Source organism: Eleginops maclovinus, chromosome 23 (assembly GCF_036324505.1).
Source record: "Eleginops maclovinus isolate JMC-PN-2008 ecotype Puerto Natales chromosome 23, JC_Emac_rtc_rv5, whole genome shotgun sequence".
NCBI classification, from domain to species: domain Eukaryota; kingdom Metazoa; phylum Chordata; class Actinopteri; order Perciformes; family Eleginopidae; genus Eleginops; species Eleginops maclovinus.
The window spans coordinates 24,619,317-24,641,227 of NC_086371.1; the positions used below are offsets into that span (position 1 = coordinate 24,619,317).

At 41.9% G+C, this 21,911-nt stretch overlaps 1 protein-coding gene across 1 annotated transcript in view; it reads right to left on the minus strand.

Annotated features, from left to right (window-relative positions):
* Positions 1-569: 569 nt before the first annotated feature.
* Positions 570-21,911, minus strand: part of slc7a11 (solute carrier family 7 member 11) — a 35,519-nt gene continuing 14,177 nt past the window's right edge. The window contains exons 3-12 of the mRNA XM_063876410.1: positions 18,877-18,992; positions 18,142-18,267; positions 15,962-16,061; positions 15,264-15,308; positions 14,404-14,527; positions 10,011-10,114; positions 9,485-9,581; positions 2,906-3,055; positions 2,088-2,265; positions 570-765 (exon numbers count right to left, since the gene is read on the minus strand). Coding sequence (XP_063732480.1) covers positions 710-765; positions 2,088-2,265; positions 2,906-3,055; positions 9,485-9,581; positions 10,011-10,114; positions 14,404-14,527; positions 15,264-15,308; positions 15,962-16,061; positions 18,142-18,267; positions 18,877-18,992 — 1,096 coding nt within the window. The 3' untranslated portion in view covers positions 570-709. The remainder of the gene's footprint in view (positions 766-2,087; positions 2,266-2,905; positions 3,056-9,484; positions 9,582-10,010; positions 10,115-14,403; positions 14,528-15,263; positions 15,309-15,961; positions 16,062-18,141; positions 18,268-18,876; positions 18,993-21,911) is intronic.

Here is a 21,911-nt window from a genome sequence, read left to right on the forward strand (position 1 = left end):
TACTTTTACTCAAGTACAAGATCTGAGTACTTCTACTTTTACTCAAGTACAAGATCTGGGTACTTCTACTTTTACTCAAGTACAAGATCTGAGTACTTCTACTTTTACTCAAGTACAAGATCTGAGTACTTCTACTTTACTCAAGTACAAGATCTGAGTACTTCTACTTTACTCAAGTACAAGATCTGAGTACTTCTACTTTACTCAAGTACAAGATCTGACTACTTCTACTTTTACTCAAGTACAAGATCTGAGTATTTCTACTTTACTCAAGTACAAGATCTGAGTACTTCTACTTTACTCAAGTACAAGATCTGAGTACTTCCACTTTTACTCAAGTATCAGATCTGAGTACTTCTCCCACCTCTGCTAGCTGTGAGAATGTGTTCCCATTTGAAGTTCTCATTACCACGCTATTCTCTGTGAATAAACCAGACTAAACCTCATTGGTCCAGACAGGGTTTGTATCATGAACAGAGACGCGCTGTGTTCAGACCGTTATCGGGGCTGTGTGATGGACATTTACTGTCACATTAACATGTCACAATGCTCACACAAACAATGAAACAGAGATATAAAATGAATTTTACTTTCAGCACAAATCATTATCCTTTATCAAAACACATGCTATAATATACAGTTTCAATGTGCTAAATGAGTCTGAGCTCAGTATTGAGTGATTTGAAGGGGGGGTTGTAGTTGTGAGGTGTTATTGCTCAGCGGGGACCACCACCAGGATGATCTGCAGGGTTCTGTTGAAGCAGTCTGGAGAAACACAGAAAACCACACAATGACATCTGTGGTTTATAGAAGGTGAAATATTTGACACATTAACCTCAAGAGAATGTGTGGGGGAAAACTGAAGAGCTGTTTTTAAATTCACAAACAACATTTACACGGTTATAAATATCTGGGAATAAGATCCCATTTTTATATCCAAACTCATACTTTTCTGTTATTTTGTATTGACTGTTCTTTTATTTATGCCCTTTCATGTGTGTATATATATTTATGTATATATATATAAGTTGGGTGTATAGGAGTGTATGTATATACATATTCTATATATATTGTATATTTTTACTACATTTTTTCTCAGGACTGTGGAAAACAGTATTTTGAACTTTCTGTCTGTACACACTAATGGAAAGATTGACAATAAAGTTGACTTCGACTGACTTTCTTTGACTTTTCGACATCAGAACATCAGAAGTTCTGAATCAGAACCAGCAGGAACATTTACAGTGCAGAAAAATAATAATAATTTAAATAAAGAGAGAAGCACCATGCAAAGGTATGGGGATGTGTGGCTGAAATGAAGTATGATGGTGGAGAGGATTGTCTCAGGATTGTGCATTTGTAAATCTCTACTCAAGTAATCCTGTATAACACATAAAACAGAAACAGAAAAACTCCTGATCTGGCCTGCAAGATGCAAAGCACTGGTTAAAATGGTTGTAATACATTACACTGTAGGACCATGTGAAAATGAAATTACCTTTATAAAAAAATCAGAAAAAAAAACATGAAACCCTTTGTGTTCACACTATTCACTCAAATGCACTTTTCTCAGGTACACCTCTATTAACGTCTGAACATATGTGATGTAACCTGTTTTTATTTATTAATTCTTTACTGTGACATGTAAGGTTAACCTACGTATTGTAGATCCGCCCCTGTCCTAAGGTAACCTAACCTTTAAGATCTGAATTCTAGGAAACCTGTAAAGAATATCATTTATTATAATTGTAATGTCCCTTCAATGTGTCAGTGAGATGGTTTCCCTCTGACCTACAATCACTACCAGTCCCTACAACTATCTTAGCTTTATTTCCCAAATATCTTTCCATAAACAATTGGACTTCTCAACATTTTACTACTTCAGACTCTTACATCTGAACATAGAAGCTTTTCTTATATGCGTTTGTGTTTGGTTTGAACTTGTAACGGAATACTCCAGTGAGTTTGCGTTGCAGTCTTTGCAGAACACAGATGAAAGCTAAAGTCTGGCCATATTAAACGCATTTATTTTCATCCCTTTGCTGTTGGGTGTGAAGTTCCATTAACATGTATCGGCTATGACTCACCTAAAGCCCTCTGAAGCCACTTTGGTCTGTGGTTAAAGTAAATGAAGATGTAGTAGGCGGGGATGCCAGTCAGGGAAATAGCAAATCCAATCCCTGTGTTGACCGGGTCCGAGTACAGAGACAGGAAGACCATGAAGAAACATGTCAGGCAGAACACCACTGGGATGAAGAGCGGGACCTGTGGACACGTCTTATATTACTATCCATATTGTGTTTGTGGCAGATAGATGGTTATTGATTTTCCGGGAGAAGTCAACTCTTTGTGGGATTGGAACACATTCACGTGTTTCTTTTAGGCAATAAAAGAAACCAGAAAGTGTACAATAATTAGGGACAGTAAGGGCAAATAGTGCAGCGGAAACACATTATAAATTTACATTTAAAAACAGTCATTAAAAAACAAAAAGAGAATAAATTAAACATTAAAAACAAGCCAATATGGAATAACATAGGTATTAAAATACATGAATAAAAGTTGCAGTGCAGTGGAGATATAAATAGTGATTTGATTAAATCAAACACAGCGGCAAAAAGAAAAGTCTTCAGCCTGGATTTAAAGTAGTAAGAGTTCTGGGAGTATGTTCCAGATATTTGGAGCATAATGACTGAACACTGCTTGTTTAGTTTTGACTCTTGGGACAGAAAGCTGACCCGTCCCAGAGGACCTGAGAGTTTTGGATGGTTCATAATGTAGCAGGAGATCAGAAATGTATTTTGACAGACAGGAAGCCGGTGTAAAGACCTCAGAACTGGACTGAGGTGTTGGTTAAAACTATGAGGAACATTCAGAGTCTGTTAACAGGTGGAGGAACACTGACCTTAAAGGGCCGGGGGAGGTCAGGTTTGGTATATCGGAGGTAGATCAATCCCAGCACCACAACCCCGATGAACAGCCAACGCAGGAAACTCATGAAGTTCAACAGGCTGTAGATGTCTCCCAAAAAAAGCTGGAGCATCGTCATAGGGTACTGCACACACACCCACACCCACACCCACACACACACACACACACACACACACACACACACACACACACACACACACACACACACACACACACACACACACACACACACACACACACACACACACACACACACACACACACAGTGGAGAAAGGCCTAATCATCATGGTTTTCCTCATTGGCAAAAATGAATAGCAGTGATTTTAAATAAAAATCTCCAGATTTTTTACATTAAACATGCAATGTTTGAGTAACCATAGCAACAACACTATACTTAATGAAATATACCAGCAATGATAATTAACATTTGGTATGGTGAGTATAATTTGTTTGATCGAAGGTATTCATGTTGTCACTGTAGATTTGTGTTAAGTACTGTTGCGGCTTCCAAACACAAACCTTTTAGCCGCTGAGAGTCTATGAGGTTTGGGTCCTCAGGTACGTAGATTTATGACGCGCCACAGTAGACCATGACAAAGACACGCTGAGATCCAAATATGCTTAGGTGCATTTATTGAAAGCACAGCGCTATCACAGCGCAGCAAGGATGGATAAATGAATGAATGAGTAGCGGTAGCGGTAGCGGTCAACAAAAATTACGGCTACTCCCAACCCTGACTCTCTCTCTCTCTCTCTCATCTGCGTCACCGGTGAGTGCCCACCTTTACGCACACACACTTCCGCACGCACACACGCCCACTCCCAGGTGAACCACCCCCTCTGCAACACACACACACTCTAACACACCGTGCTGCTCATCTTCAGCCTATATGTCTCTTACACACCAGCCCCTAATTATTAGGTCTCACATAATAATTCACATTTCAAAACACAATAGGAGACATAATAAATCATCATATCAATTTCAACGGTCCATGAAAAGTCATTACAACGAATATTCCTTCTTCTGGTCGTCATGACCGATTAGTGCAAAGTCCATCTGACGTCCGAAAACACAAAGTCCATATAGAGGTCAGCAACGTCCTCATGCTGCCTCCTCCTTCTCCAGCAACAAACACACCTTGGATATGGGTCTGTCCAAGCAACTGGTTCTTGTCTTAATCCGAATTTGACGCACAAATCCCTTGCGATCTGGAAAAGTTTGCAAGACACGTCCCATAATCCAAGAATTACGAGGTGCAGTACTGTCCATTAGCAAAACTAGATCTCCTGCGACAAGGTTTCTCTGGACTCCAGTCCATCTCTGTCGTTCCTGTAACAGAGGCAGGTACTCCTTTGTCCAGCGCTTCCAGAACAGATCAGATATGTACTGGACTTGTCTCCATCTTCTCTGTGCGTACAGGTCTGCTGCTTGGAACTCTCCAGGTGGTAATGAAGGCTGGGTTTTAAGCAGTAACAGATGGTTCGGCGTCAGTGCTTCCAGGTCGTTAGGATCTGTGGAGGCCTTGGTGATGGGCCTGCTGTTAATAATGGCTTCCACTTCGCAAAGAACTGTGTGGAGTCCCTCCTCATCCAAGCGTTGTACTTTGAGAGTGGAGTTCAGGACTTTCCTCACCGATCTAATAAGCCTTTCCCACACTCCTCCATGATGTGATCCAGCAGGGGGGTTGAACGTCCACTTAATGCCCTTTTGAAGTAACACATCATGCACCTGTGCCTGGTTCCACTGCGCAATCGTTGTTTTTAGCTCACGTTCTGCACCCACAAAATTTGTCCCATTATCAGAGCGCAGCTCACGGACCTGTCCTCTTCTGGCTATAAAACGCCTTAGTGCATTTATGAAGGAGTCAGTGTCCAGAGAAGGTGCCACCTCGATGTGAATAGCTCTCAATACAAGACAGGTAAATAGGACACCATACCTCTTCACTGTACTCCTCCTGCTCCTCACTTCGATGGGTCCAAAATAATCAACCCCTACACATGTGAATGGAGGTTCATCAGGCTTGAGTCGGTCTGTGGGCAAGTCTGCCATCTGCTGGCAAACTGGAGTGGCATTAAGTCTTCTGCAGATGGTGCACTTGGACAGAACTCTCCTAATGGCAGTACTTGCTCCTGTCATCCAGTATTTCTCCCTGAGCTTGGACAACATGTGGTTGCGGCCGCTGTGTCCTACCTCTTGATGTATATTTCTCAGCAGCAGGGTAGAAATATGAAGGTCTTTTGCCAGAATGATAGGATGCTTAGACTCCAAAGGCAGTGCTGCTTTGCTAAGCCGTCCTCCCACACGCAAGACTCCATCCTCCAACCTGGTCACAACTCCAATCAGTGAGCTGGTTAGATCGGGCCCTTGCAACAGCTCTTCATTCAGAGATTGTCCTTTGTAACTGGCACCACAATCAAAAACAACTCTGAGCTTTCCCTTTGTCGGGTGGTAGACACCATGGTGCGGTATGTACCAGACCCTGCCATCACTTCTTTCCAGCTCTGCATCAGGAACCTTTTCAGCATAACCTTTACCAAGTAGATCGTTAATAAAGGTGTTATACTCCCTGTAAAACACTGGATCCCTCTGGAGCCTCCTCTTCAGATGGTTTTGACGCTGTTCCACCACTTTCCTGTTATTTGGCATGCTGACGTTTGGATTTTTCAAAGGCAGGGCGACCTGGTAGTGACCATTGACATGTTTGGCTGACTTTGTGACCATGTCCATGAACCTCAGGTCTTCCCTGGACAGACCCACTTGTTCCTCCACAGCAGATTCTGGAAAGTCCATCTTAAATTGCTGTTGCCACAGTTCATCCAGATTTACAATGGACACACGGTTCACAGTTACTGGCTGCTCACAGTAATTGGCCTCTCCACCGTTTCCTGTCAGTGGTCCATTTACCGTCCAGCCCAGTGCCGTCCTTATAGCGTAGGGTCCATTGTGCTCACTGCGGATAACTTCCAGCGGTTCCATGGCTCGTGGAACATTCGTTCCAATCAGCAACTCAATTCCAGCCTCAATCTGTGGTAAGGAGATGTGTTTTAAATATGGCCACCTTGTCAGATCCTTATTTGTGGGTATGTTTGCTTTGTGGACTGGCATTGACAACTGAGTATACGCTTTTGGCAACTCAATGAAGCTGTCATCTTCAAGTGCTGCCACCTCCAGCTCTGGCACAATGTAGCTACTGACCACCTTCTCCTGCCCCATGGTCCTGAGAAGAATGTTGGCTCTCTTCCCAGACAAATTGAGCTTCTGCTTCAGACTCTCAGTACAGAACACCGCAGTACTTCCCTGGTCCAAAAAGGCGTATGTGAGAATGATTTTATTGCCCTTCTTCGCCTTCACTTGAATCGGCACGATAGGAAGCTTGCAATCCATCTCACCAGCCCCTGTAAGCCCACTGGAAACCAAGGTGTCGTCCACTGTAACCTGGATGCTTCTCTCAGCTGGTTCTGCCGTTGCCACACTATCCTTATGGAGCACAGTTGGATGTCTTAGGCCACACTTCGAGCAGGAAATCTTCCTTTGGCAATTTTTGCTTATGTGTCCTATACACAGGCAGCGAAAACAAGCACCATTTTCCTTCAGGAAGTCAATTTTCTCTTTGTGTGCCATTTTTTCCAACCGCGCACACACATCCAATGTGTGTCCTCCGGTGCAGCAGGGACAGATCTTCTTGGCTGGTGGTTTTATGTATGTAGCTTTCACAGGTTGAGCTGTTCTCTCCACACGATTCACTGTGGTAGCGAAGCTGGTTCCTCTGATGCTGGAGCGAGGGGGAGGTTTGTGATTCATTTGTTTAGTTGTTATAACAGTGTCCTGAATGTTTCCAAACACAGGGTCTGTCAAGATTTTTACCTGTTTTTCAACAAAGTTGGCAATATCCACAAACCTTGCTCTCCTATTGTACCTTTCCTGCAGGTCACATGCGTCGCACCTCCAGCGGTCTCGGAGTTTGTACGGCAGTTTTTTAATGATTTCCACCATGTTTGTGGGTGTGTCCAGATCACTTAAATACTGCACATCCTCCAAAGCGTTGCAGCATCCACGCAGAAAGAGGCCGTACTCCTGGAGGGCTTTCACATCTTCTGTTTTAATAGTGGGCCATGACAAAGCTCTCTCCATGTATGCTGCTGCCACCTTTTGCTCATTGCCATAGTGCTCTTTCAATAGAGCCTTCGCCTTCACATATCCTCTGCTCGACTCAATGTGCTGACAGCTCCTCACTAGTCCCTTTGCATGCCCTTTGGTGTATTGTTCAAGGAAGTAGAGTCTGTCACAGTTGTTACTGGTGTTTCGCTCAACTCCATTTTCAAATGCTTTAATAAACGAATGGTATTTGAGTGGGTTACCATCGAAAATGGGAATTTCCCTTTTTGGGAGTGCTGAGAGGCATTGTTGTTGCATCAAGAGTGTTGAAATTTCATTTTGTTTTCTCATTATGTCCAGCACACTGTCATTTTGTGATGCATCAGTTTGTGTAACATTGGTCACAGGATCTTCAGGAGTGGTTAGATAACGTTGGAGCAGGTAAGAAGGACCTGGGAGATGTTTTATGTCAGGTAAGTGAGTGACTTTAGGCTTCACAACTGTCTGTGTGGTTTCAATTGCGTTGGATTTTAGTTTAACTGGCAGTGATGGGACAAATTCCATAACATTGATGTTAAGTTGTTGTTTTGAGCATGTCTTTTCATAGTATAAGTTCATCCCATCTGAAACCTTTGACTTTGATTTACTGCCAACACTGCTTTGTGATTTTATAACACTTAGTTTTGCCATTTCCTCAGCGATTTCATTCTCCAGTAAAAGCTGTTCTCTTCTTTTGCGTAGCTTTAACTCCTCTTCATCCAATGCATGTTTTTCCTTTAATGCCTTTTGTTTTGTTGCCAAAATTGCAAGATTTGTTTCCGTTTTTAAGCGAGCAGATGAGCGTGAAGCCAAGGATGAGGAATGATGTGAGCGTGATTTCTTGGTTGCATTTGAGATGCTGTCACAGGGCTGTAGTTCATCCTGAGGATCTTGTCCAGTGGAAACAGGTACTGGAGGGTCAGCAACAGACAAATCCTTACTTTTTTCGACAGGAATTTGTTCTGCATAATTTATTTCCTTTGTTGGTTGCTCAGAAGTATTTGTCTGTAGTGGTAATTCATTTGAGTTTTCATGCGGATTTTCCTTTATCCATTTTTCCACTTGTTCCTTGAATGCATCACTGTAATCCATAATGCTAGAAAACCACTCCTTTTGTTTTTTATGTTCATCATCAGGAAGAAGTTGCAATACTTCGTTGTGCAGGTCAGTGGCCTTTTTACACAGTGCATTCAAGTTATTCAGTTGTGAGGGGATTTCAGTTACATTTTCTTTTGATTTCATGTGCGCTTTTATTTGCGGAATAAGCTCTTTGATTTTATTAACGGCACTTTTGCGCTCATGCTGCAACCGTTCGATTTTATTTTCCATTGCTTTGGCCGTCAGTTTGATTTCCCTCTTTTCACGTTCCATGTTTGAACATTCAGCATCATCGTTTATTTGACTCATTTTCGTTAGATTGTATTTTTGTATGAAGCAACACAATCACATTTCATTCAAGAGCGTATTCAAATCCATCCATAGACATTGCATTTAAATTTATTGACAGAGCGGATTCGATCCAAGCATTTCAACAAGCAGTAGGTCTTTAGACAACATCAGCCGCCACATGCCACAAAGTCCCGACATCACAATCCATTAAAGCACGGAGAATATGCGCCACCATCAATGCGCCAATGCAACCAGCGTATCCATTTAATACATTGTCCTCATTTGACTCAATGCATTCCAATCGAAGCGGATTCCTTAATCCACAAACATTAACAGGTTCAGGCCTACCTGTTCCCAGGTAAATGTTTGGCGTGGTGTGGCACTTAGCTGTGGCTCCTTTGTTCTCGGGCTAGTCGGTGCGGGACGACTTGGTTCTTTGATGCGGCTTGATGATTTTCATTAAACGCCTGTTTTTTGTTGACAAATGTTGCGGCTTCCAAACACAAACCTTTTAGCCGCTGAGAGTCTATGAGGTTTGGGTCCTCAGGTACGTAGATTTATGACGCGCCACAGTAGTATATGACAAAGACACGCTGAGATCCAAATATGCTTAGGTGCATTTATTGAAAGCACAGCGCTATCACAGCGCAGCAAGGATGGATAAATGAATGAATGAGTAGCGGTAGCGGTAGCGGTCAACAAAAATTACGGCTACTCCCAACCCTGACTCTCTCTCTCTCTCTCTCATCTGCGTCACCGGTGAGTGCCCACCTTTACGCACACACACTTCCGCACGCACACACGCCCACTCCCAGGTGAACCACCCCCTCTGCAACACACACACACTCTAACACACCGTGCTGCTCATCTTCAGCCTATATGTCTCTTACAAGTACTAACATGTTTGTTCACCATAGGGTTTATTTTCTGCATTAATCCAATTGGCCTTTAGTAACCAGTGCAATGTTAACTTTTGGGGTGACCTACAGAAATACCTCCTTCCCACACCCCTCTGTTGTACTGACCAGTATGAGGACAGCAGCCAGTGGAGTGTGTTTGCGGACGTGGATCATGGAGAAAACCTCAGGGAGATGTCCTTCACGTGAGGCCACATAGAACATTCTGTTGAATACACACACACACGCACGCGCACGCGCACGCACACACACACACACACACACACACACTTTAATAACAATGACTAATAATTCAGGAAAAAATGGCGGTTTATACAATGATCATCTGATAGCTACTAGCTGCTAACTAGCTCATTTGAATCTTGGTTCACAAGGTGACTAGAGATTAGAGAATGTCAGGCAGGTTCACAGACTAACAAACATTTTCAGGAACCTGCACACTACGAGGGCAAAACCTACCTGTGCCACATGATCTGCACTCTGTCCACACTGCTGGATTATCTGTTAGACGTGATGTCTTTTATAATAAGAAGCTTTTTGGTTTCTCTTTCAATTAGCTGTTTTGGATTGCTGTTAAGATACTGTCGATGATACTCAGATCTTAACAGCCAGTGGAGAGGAAGCCTGGCTGTACCTTGATAAGGCGAAGAGGGAGCCATTCATGGAGCCAAAGCAGGACAAGGCCACAAACAGCGGCACCGCTACGGAGAAGTTCCCCAACAGCTTCTCTGCAAAAGTCTTTGACCGACAAAACAGCAGGCATCACAGTGTGTCAAAAGTGTGGGGATATTGCTTATTAAAGTATTTAATGAGCATCACTTATTAACATGACGTTAGTTTCTCTGTCTTAGGTAACTTAAAGGTTGATGAATTCTCCTACCATCAAAATAATATATCACATCTTTAAATGACAAAGAAAATAGTTTGTATCTACTTAAAAAAAATGAGCTCCAACCTGAACCTCCCAAACAAGATATAACATGGTATGTGGGAGCCTTAGAGCTTCTTTATTTGTAATACTTTTGACCTAGGTTGGCTAACTGTTTCTCATTTCTTCCATTCTTCACTGTTCTGAAATAAATAAAGCAAACAAGTGCATATACAGTATGTTAGATCGCTCTTTTAAAATGTCAGCGGGGCTCTGTTGAATGTTTAAAACTCTTCAGCTATCAGTTTATTGAATTGTGGTTTGTCTTATTTTATTAACTGTAGCTGGTTAGATAAAACTCGAGCAGTTGACAGTGCTGCTGGCAGTAATTGTCATAAATGGGTCATGCACAAGTGGGAGCAAAAGCTGCTTATTATTCATGAAGCCATTCAGTGCTGATTAATCACAGCCCATTCTTGTGAGGAGGGGTGTGGGCTGTAAGAAGAAACACCTCTGAATGTGTCATATAGTTGTAGTTTTATACAAAAGGACAGTGGAAGCACACTCAACAATGATGCAATGCAGTGCTGTTACTGTTACTGTTCCAATGCAACCATTACACGTTAGTTATCTGCCAGCAACGATGGACCTGGTGGATAAGGTATTGTGTTGGTCTGAATTTAGATTCCTGAAACCCTCAGAACCCATCCTTCACACCCATCTCATCTGGACAGGGAGGGGCACTATGTGAGATCACTGTTCATTAATAATGTTCAGTGTTATACACCATGGTTACTGTTCAAGCCGATCACAAACTGAACCGCTGTTCCCTCCAGCCTGTTACAATGAGAGAGACCCAGGGGCGGAGCCAGAGGGTGGGCAAGGGGTGGCCAGGGTTCCCCCCCAGAACATAAGTGGCCACCCCAGGTGCTACCTCACACCACGTGAGGTAGTTAGCCAACAAGAAGAAGCAGCAGTTTTATCTTAACCAAAGATACACTTTAACAGTGATTTGTTGTTGCCAAAATTAATAATATTAAATATAATGCGTACGTCAAAAAGGCATCTGGATTGTGTCTCTCATCACTGTGGTGGTGAAGAACAATGCACCGAAAGGAGATGGACATTGACAGCGTCACAATAAGCTGGAGGAAAATAAATATGATATTTAACCCTGATTCTGGTTCAATCTTTGAAGTGCAGATTTGTTGCCTCTTACAATTTCGACACCAATGTCCAAAGTTGTTTCAAAGTAAAATGGTAGCCCTTTTTGCCATTTTCTTCATTTTCTTATTTGTAAAATTGCCCTTAATCTACTACAAATTCTGATTATATATTTGATATATTATATTTATACATATTAAAAACTATACATGTGAAGTTGCTTCTTTGCATTTGTGCTGTTAATAATCTATTTTCCAGAGAGTAGGGCTGTCATTTTTCTAGTCTTACTTTTTAAAAGTGTTTTAAATATGCCACCCTGTTCGGAACCCAGATTGGCCACCCCACCAAAACAATTCTAGAACCGCCCCTGGAGACACCGAATGACAATTATCTGAATTGAAGTCTTCCAACCCTTCAACTCTTTCGACCTCTCCACACTTACATTATGTGAACAGACCTTTAATGTATGCCGTATAAAATTACTAATTGTGCATGGAGGCCGGCCTCCTCAAGACAACTTCTAGACAAATTAAGTTTGAGATGTAAACTTTTGCCAGCTGTCTGTGCGGAAGGTGTACAGAGTGTGATTATTTTATCACATCACAGCCTTCTAAGAACAGATAAATCCTCTTAACACCTTTCTTAAAGCTCTCCTATAACTCATCCTACAAAGGGCAATAAAACTAACTGTGTTAGAAAAGATCAGAGATCTCTTAGTGAATGAGTCTTCCCCTGCCGAAGGTGTACAGTAGCACTGATAGCCGTCCTCAGCCTAATAAGCAGTGGTGGCTGTTTTTAGGAGATGTCCGTGATGCGATTAGCTTCAACAGGGCTGGGCTGGAACAATCACATTAACAGCTGCTGGGAAGCTGAGCAGTCAGAGACACTTTGCTAATATTCCATGTTAAGTGCAGGAAGGCAGCCGCAGTGCTGACATTAAGAGAAATCATCAGGAACAGCAGAGAGGTGAGGGCTCAACTGATGCTATCAGTACAGAACACCACTGCAGGAGAGCCCTGAGAGGAGCCTGAAGACAAAACTCTGGTGGCAGCTAGTTAGTGGCTCGTTTCAAAATGTAACAAATAATAACTAGGAAAGAAGAGAGAGACCAGTGCATGTACAGGAAGCATTTCACACAAAGCCCATGTTTTTACTTATTGGCTGCAACAGGTAGATTTTTGACATCCACCTCACAACAATATCTATTACACGTCTGTCTTCTCTCAGGACAAACCTCTCCCCGAGGTGTTCTACACTAAAAAAAACGTATAACTTAAGCAGTTACAATGCAGTGGCTCTTGTTTTTAAGACTTTCATCGTAAGTTCTTGGTAAGACAAAGACTGTTGAAAGCATCTTATTTTCAGCTGGATCACACAACAAAACAAGTTTCTTTTACATTTTTATTGGAAAATCCCCAACTAACATCAGAAAACAGAAAACGTTGGAGCATTTCTGGCTTATTTTGTAACACAACACTTCCTGACCCTGGTAAATAAAGTTCAAAGTTAGATTTCCCAGCTAATAACAAGATCTGGTTTATCTAAATATCCTATCTTATCTCAAGACATCTGACCAAGCAAATGTTTGCTTGTTCAATTGGCAGATTATTTTTACTTGACTTATTACAAGCAGAAACACCTTGTTTTTATACCTTTCTACTTGTTGTTGGAGCAGCATTTTTTTCCAGTGTCTAACTTTTGATTTCCGTGTGTTTTCACACAATTTAAGTTAGTCGTTAGAACAGCTGAGAACAGAACAGAGCTTTCTGTTAAAATGTGACTCATTTCATTGATATTTTCATGGTAGTTTCAGTAGGTATGAACTGTTACGTTAAGGACATTTGATTACTTTATTTTTCACACTGGTGGATGATCCTGGTTTTAAGTCAAATGTACTTTTTTTCTATTATTTTTAACAGCTCCACGTGTTACAATATGACATATTACACGTTTGTATCAGTGGCTCTACAGCATGTCCTTAGACCCTGCAGTGGAGAGGGAAAACTCCCAAAGAAAACCAAACAGGTTACATGTACACTGGATAAAATACGGCTCTAAAAAAAGTTAAAGAAATAATGAAAACAAGGTGTTTCACTTGTAAAAAGTAAAAACATCTGCCAATACAATGGAACATTTGCTTGGTAAGATGTCTTGAAATAACATGGGATATTTAGATAAATCAGATCTTATCATTAGCTGGGAAATCTAATTTTTAACTATATTTACCAGGATCAGGAAATGTTGTGTTACAAAACAAGCCAGAAATGCTCAAAAGTTTTCTGATAGTTAGATGGTGTATAAACATGTTGTTTTCTCTGAGATCCAACTCAAAATGAGATGTTTTCAAGACTCTTTGATTTAACAAAATACTTGCTTTGTTACTTCTTAGATTATAAGGTGTAATATCAAGTGTAAAGACATCTGACTAGAAATTAGACAAATACACTTGCCATGATTTCTAGTGTTTGTAGTGCAAGCTGCAGCTGTATTAGATTCATTTGACAATACCTTTCGAAACATCATGCTGAACCTGAGGGTTCTCCTTGCATTGAATGAATCAGGGAGCACCCATCCCACTGATCTCTTGCTGTGAGATCTCTATCTGCTGGTTGAAGATATATTTTTACACTTTTATGTATTTCTGATAAATTATGAAGTGGTGCATTTGATCTGATTACAAAGCAAGGAATCATGGGATTTAAATCATGCACTTGACTGTAAATAACGTAAATATATACAGTAGTTATACTTAATACTAGAAGAACAAAAAAAAAGTTACCCAGTAAATATTATCTTGAAGGTGGATCCTATTTGCACATTCCTTAGCCATCAATGATCTTAGCAGCCGGGCACACAGAGGATGGTGCATGACTGTAAAGGTATTATTTGTATGATCTGTTTAAACTTTGTCTGCGGTTGTGTGGTAAACTCTCCTGAATATCAAGCCTATACTTTTTTAGGCCTTTTCATTCTCAAAAGGTTTGCTATGTCTTACCACAGCGACTGCCTCCGAGGCCAGCAGCTCCTCTGCTGTCATCACAGTGTAGTACGCCACATTGGTCAGCACATAGCAGGAAGTCACAATCGCCATGGAGATACACATAGCTAACGGCACAGTCCTGATGGCAGGAGGGATAAGAACAGAAGCAAAACACTGTCACATGTATGTTCCCTTCACCTTCCTTTCACCTTTCTTATTGATTATTCATAGAAAATAACTGTTGGAGGGGGCTGTGAATTCACCATGCACTATAACAGCTGAACACTGTAGTTTTAACAGTCCACATTTGGAGCTTTAGTTAGTATTTGTTCAGGATGGGGAATGTATAGTAAAAAAAAAAACTAGAGTATGTGTTGTCGTGGTAAAGGAGTAACAATAAATAACAAATATTGAGGATGTTGAATCTAAGGTCCACAGCAAATCTCACAGTTTAACTTACATTTCATTAAATGTGGCTCATTGATGTGTTTTAATATGGTTTGACAATAATGGAGCTGTATGGCACATACAAAATAGAACTACCACTATCAGATATACGCTGGTTGACATCTGAAAATATTCTCTCCCTTTTAGCTCTGGTTTGGGCTCCTCCACCTGAGAGTTAGCTCTTGAAATGTTAAATGCTATGTTCGCCAGCAGTAGTACCACTGTTTGTCCACTAAGAATATTTGCCTCAGCGTCCGGCGCACTTCCTGAAGGCTGGGTTAAAACCTCTTTGTGGGTCAATCTCTATCAGCGACTTCTTTCAGATAAGTGGTCCTACGACCTGTTGCTGAAACAAAAATGTTGACTACTTCTGCTTGAAGGAGAAAATGACAGAAATAACCTTTATGCAAATATCACATTACACTTACCGCTCAGGGTTTTCCACCTCCTCTGTGACAAAGTTCAGATAGAACCTGCAAAAGGAAACACTTACTGTACACTTCAAATGAATAATGAATGGTGGATCAGTTGTAAATCACAACGATGAAAGTGTGTGTGTGTGTGTGTGTGTGTGTGTGTGTGTGTGTGTGTGTGTGTGTGTGTGTGTGTGTGTGTGTGTGTGTGTGTGTGTGTGTGTGTGTGTGTGTGTGTGTGTGTGTGTGTGTGGGGTGTACAGTCATGTGTAAGAGACAGCCTTGGCACCGTGCCTATTCCTGTCATTCTCTCTGTATCAGTGCTAGCGTGTGTATTTGTGTGTTATTTCTTAGCTTCTAGTCAACACAGACTTGTAATAGAGCCATTTCAGTAGACACAAACACACCGACACACCAATAAAAAAAAAACATGGGTAACCCCTGATACAGTCAAGACCTTGGATGGATTCATGTGATTTTATCTTGCACCTACGTAGGTCCTGTCTGTGTGTGTGTGTGTGTGTGTGTGTGTGTGTGTGTGTGTGTGTGTGTGTGTGTGTGTGTGTGTGTGTGTGTGTGTGTGTGTGTCTGTGTCTGTGTGTGTGTGTGTGTGTGTGTGTGTGTGTGTGTGTGTGTGTGTGTGTGTGTGTGTGTGTGTGTGTGTCTGTGTGTGTGTGTCTGTGTCTGTGTGTGTGTTGCAGGACCATACCTACCATCCAGCGTAAGCATACATGCCCGAGTAGAAGGCCAGTGGCATACCAGATAGTTTCACATTGTTCATGTCAAAGGCATTCTCAAAGTTCTTGGTCTCTCCTGCAAAAACAAGACACACACACACACACACACACACACACATTCTTTTTGTTGACATTTTGAAGCACCACTGCTCCAGAGGGAAGTTGTCAGTAATTAAATGATCTGTGCAAACAGTTTTTACAATGAGTGATATAGCCACAACAATAACAATAGCAATAATCATAAAGCAGATTGAGTAATCTGCCCTATTAGCTTGGAAAGGCATTCTTCGGTAGAAAGCAGATATGTCTGACAGATTCATTACTCTTCTGTCGAATACAGGAGCTCACGTTTATGAACGCAAACTGCTCATACAAACACATAAAAACTCTAACAGCTGAATAGCGTTGTGCTGTTAGAGGCATACATTGGTTGTGATGATGATCACTGCATGCATGTACGGGTGTATATAATCTTAACACAACAAGTATGGACATTTGTGTTTGGTAGATATTTATTTGATGTAACAATGCTACTTGGCATTACCGTTGGAAAGCCTGTTTTCTTACCTTTTTCAAATGGTGCCACATTTGTGAGGAACATGCATTTGTGGGAGGAGCAGCTGAGCTGAGTATGTGGGTTGCTCCCATGAAAAATGTGACAAATCTCCTCTGCAAACGCACCCTATCTCCGGTCCCGTATGGCCGCCAGGAGGCCTGACTGCCCTTCACTGTCAGGCCCACTTGCACTGGAACCTGAACATGTGGAGGAACATTATGTTCAGCAATGAGTCCAGATTCTGACTACGGAAGTTGGATCGTAGGGTCACAGTGTGGAGAAGACGTGGAGAACGCTTTGCTGATTGCTGCACCGATACAGTAGGAGTGGAGAGGAGGGAAGGACCTGCAGTCCTGAGCTCAACCCCCACTGGGCGTGCTGTCCGTGCCAGAAGGACCAACACAACCACGCTGGCTGACTTGGGACAAATGCTGGTTGAAGAATGGGATGTCATCCCAGAGCAGTGTGACCAGGCTGGTGACCAGCATGAGGAGTAGAGGCCAGGCTGTGTATGGTTCTTCCACAATTAATAAATTGTTGCCAATATGTCTTGTTTCATCAGACTTCAATCATCCAATCCACCAAACAACACCAAAAGAGTCAACAGCAAAACAAGCTGTTTGGCAGATTTGTCACATCTTTCATGGGAGCAACCCACATTCTCAGCTCAGCTGCTCCTCCCACAAATGCATGTTCCTCACAAATGCGGCACCATTTAAAAAAGGTAAGAAAACAGGCTTTCCAACGGTAATAAGCATCACGTCAATTTTCTGAACCCAGGCAACCAATCAGAACTCTCCTTTACTGCCCTTATCATTTGATTGGATATTGTTTCAGGTTTTTGTTTAGTGCATACTCCTAATGAAATGTGCAATTGATCAAAAGATCACAAAGACACTGGAATACTATAAATACGGAGCCACGGGCCCCTGCAAATCTCATGTACCCTGTTTGCCAAGGTGGTTCAGGCAAAGCCTTAACATAGAACACATATCATTACAGAAACTAAGATCATTACTTATCAGTATTGTAATTGTAGTTTCATTAAGGTCAAGTAAACAATACTTTAGTCAGCCATTTGCAGAGCTCAGCAGGTATTAGGGGCCAGGTCAGGGTCAGAGGTAGAACCTGCAGCTCAAGAACTCTGAATATTTATTGAGAGTATTTCCAGTAACATGCATATGATATGTCCTGAGAATGCCGAATGAAAATCACCAAAGCTGTGTCATATTGATGTTCACAGTCAGATCTTGCAGGGAGGTGTGGCTGAGGATGCAGGGCCTCCTGAAGCCACAGCTGTGTGTTGTTGCTTGTGTGAGCAGCTGTGTCTCATGGCCCGCAAGGCTTGGAGGTTGTATTTACACTGCGTGTTGTTGTGTGTGACAATGGAAGCCATGTTAATTGTTACAGCTGAGCACTGTGTGTGATGTTTAAATTATCCTTTTCTTTATTGCGTGCTCCACTGCGAGTACGACCTGTCAGTGTAGTTTAACAGCCTGCAATAGACAGGATATGCTCAGGTATATTCCTAATAGAGGCCATTACAGGTGATGATGATAATAATGGTTGTGATGCTGGTAATGATAGGGAACGTGCTTACCTTTAAAGAGCTGGTACATTCCAGGCACTATGATGATTCCCATGGCCAGCAGCTTGCAGAAGGTGAGGACGATTTGAATCCTAGCTGACCATGTCACACTCATACTGTTCAGGTACATAACAGAAGCTGAAGGGACAGGAAGGAATAATTTTATAGCATAAAATTATTTAGTTAATTATGCTTATTTGAACCCCTACCTGTCCTATTCTGTGTTTCCAACACCTGCATTTCCTTTAGGGGATCAACAAAGGTTTATCTTATCTGATCTGATCTTATCTTATGACCATTGACAACATTCACTGCCAATGCAAAAAGAAGTGTCTCCTTCATGGGCAAAATCTGAGAGTTATCAGGAAGTCAGGAGGGTTGATGGAAGCAGGAAAAAAAAAGTGCAGACCAAAGTTTGTGTCTCATAGCATTTCAACACTTAATGTTTAATAAAATGTTCACTGTACTGGATTAAAGCCGCATAAACCAGTGTTTGTCAATTTAAATGTCTCACTCGAAAATATATTATTTTGTAAATTTTTGTGACTCTTGTAACTTCTTTGCAATTAGGGTGTCTAAAAAAAAAGACAGAGTGACTGTTACTGTCTGCCACAGAAATGGAAGTGTTTCGTACAATCATAAATGCACATGTTTGACTGGTATTTTCTTCTTGGTCTGCACAGACTCTACAACAAGTCAAGTTGTTATGATGATGTTTGTATGTAATGCTAGTCTAGGTATACATACTAATGCCGATGGCGGTGGCCAGTTTGACAGCCATTGGGGGGACACCACAGGGCATGAACAGAGGCTCCAGGATGTACTGACCAAACGCCAGAGAGATGACCGCCATTGCTGCAGGCCTGGAAGACACACACACACCAAACACCACACACACACACACACACACACACACACACACACACACACACACACACACACACACACACACACACACGTAGATTGAAATTGTTCGCTCATAGGGATGATACACAAAGAATAGTCATTCACAAAAGCCAATTTGTTATACACTGCCGGGCCAAAAAAAAGGTCACACACTCTAATATTTGTTGGACCTTCTTTATCTTTGATTACGGCATGCATTCGCTGTGGCCTCATTTCCACAAGCTTCTGCAATGTCACAACATTTATTTCTGTCTTGCATTAATTTTTCGCCAAGATTTTGTATTGATGACGGGAGATTCAGACCACTGCGCAAAGTCTTCTCCAGCACATCCCAAAGATTCTCAATCGGGTTCAGGTCTGGACTCTGTGGGGGCCAATCCATGTGTGAAAAGGATGTCTCATGCTCCCTGAACCACTCTTTCACAATTTCAGCCCGATGGATCCTGGCATTGTCATCTTGGAACATGCCCGTGCCATCAGGGAAGATAAAATCCATTGATGGAATAACCTGGTCCTTCAGTATATTCAGGTAGTCAGCTGACCTCATTCTTTGGGCACGTTGATGAACCTAGACCAGACCCACTGCAGCAACCCCAGATCATAGCACTGCCCCCACAGGCTTGTACAGTAGGCACTATGCATGATGGGTGCATCACTTCAGCCGCCCTTCTTTTTACCCTGATGCGCCCATCACTCTGGAACAGGGTGAATCTGAACTCATCAGACCACATGACCTTCTTCCATTGCTCCAGAGTCCAATCTTTTTGCTCCCTAGCAAATTGAAGCCGTTTTTTCTGATTAGCCTCACTGACAAGTGGTTTTCTTACGGCTACACAACTGTTTAATCCAGATCCCTTGAGTTCCCTTCGCATTGTACATGTGGAAATGCTATTACTTTAACTATTAAACATAGCCATGAGTTCTACTGTTGTTTTTCTACCATTTGATTTCACCAAACGTTTAAGTGATCGCCGATCACGATCATTCAAGTTTTTTTTCCGATCACATTCCTTCCTGGAAGAAGATGTTTCCCCGCTGTCCTTCCAGTTGTTAATAATGCGTTGGACAGTTCTTAACCCCATTTTAGTAGTTTCAGCAATCTCCTTAGATGTTTTCTCTGCTTGATGCATGCCAATAATTTGAGCCTTCTGAAACAGATTAACATCTTTTCCATGACAACAGGATATGTCTTTCCACATGACTGTTTAACAAATGAGAAGCAATTCACTGCATCAGTTAGGGTTCAATAACTTGTTGCCAGCTGAAACATAATCACTTCGTCTGTAGGACACCGTAAGGTCTTTGGCACATTTGTGGTCTGGCCCTAATGAAAATGTGGATGTCTGGAGGTTTTGTGAGTACCCAGCTTTCTGCCCAAAAGTTATTTACAGTAAATGTTGGTCCTTTGTGTTTCCCTAAAACTCTAATGCTTCGGATGGGGCAATCTGCAACCACCAGTAGGCCACAGTTAAAGCTTTGTGTCACTTTCAGTTACGGTGTTGGCGCCAAAACGATGTACTTACGATTAGTAAAAAGATCAGTGTTTGGTATAGGTATGCCTTTGCTTGTCCCATTACGTGACATAACGTTAATTATGCACATACTACGACCGTCAGCATACTATTCTGAAACACAGAGATTTGTGCAATGGTCTTTAACCAGCTAAATGTAGAGGAGACTGATGGTGTGGGACCCAAAGGCAGTGGGTGAACTTAGCTGATAATTATTGAAGGATATTATTGAATTTGTATTGCTTGCTCATAAAGACATGTTTATGTATAAATGCTACCAGAGAGGGTTTCAAACTATGAAGAGAAGTGAGCTTCAAGACAGAGTTAATAGTGAGCTAAACATAAGAAAGGACCTGCATTCTGCTACTTTATTCACAGTGAACATCAACGGAACATTCCACATTGTGGGAGCGGGCAGAGAGGCCCAAGAGAGGGACAGAAGGAGGTAGTGGTGTCAGGCACCTGGGTACTGCACGTGACAGGAAAGATATGATGGAGTAGAGAAGGATTAGATGATATGATGGACACCCGGAACTCGTGAAGCCAAGAGGCGAGGGCTCTGCCTGTGCTCCATCCAGAAACCTACTGGCACCACACTCAAACATACACATATATCTTGTCAAAAATGGACTGCCCTCTTCTCCAAAGAGTATACATATTGTGTGATGTCATATGTCAGGGATCTGGAAGGTATCAAAAGGCAGTAGAAATAAATCAACTTTATTATAACCTTACTAATTTGTTTGGACTCCTTGCCACGTAGAAAAATTCAAAGAACACAACACTATCCACAATGTATCCACATCTAAGGTCAGCTCCCACACCGGAGAGTTTACATCTGCCTACGGAGCAGAGCAGGAATTCATGCTTTCGTTTTACCACACAGGTCCCAGCCTGTGGTCCCCTCACAGTGCAGCTGAAATCATACAGACTGATTGGAAAGTCTAGACTCACTAGAAAGTCTCAAATATCACATCTGAGCCCCCCACATCTATGGGGTCAGATCAGTCTCATAATACACAAAAGCACACAGAAGGATTCACACTTGTATTCAGGATCCACACAGATGTGTTCCCTTTCACATACATGTAAATCAAATCCAAATACAGAAAAAAGTTTTACATATGCATTTTTGATCCACACATATTTGTTTAACATTTCAAACCGCTGAACCTGCATACACAAACCGCTCTCTGTGCACGGATCACTGTACATTCGTGTGTGGGTTTTTTGAGACTCCCCTGACCGTCACCCGATTCGTACTTGTAATCTTTTATATCTATAGCCAATCAGATGTCTCCTCCATTCTAAGCCAATCACATGAGCGTGCCTCAACAGTGTATGATTTCTTGCGTTCGTGACGTA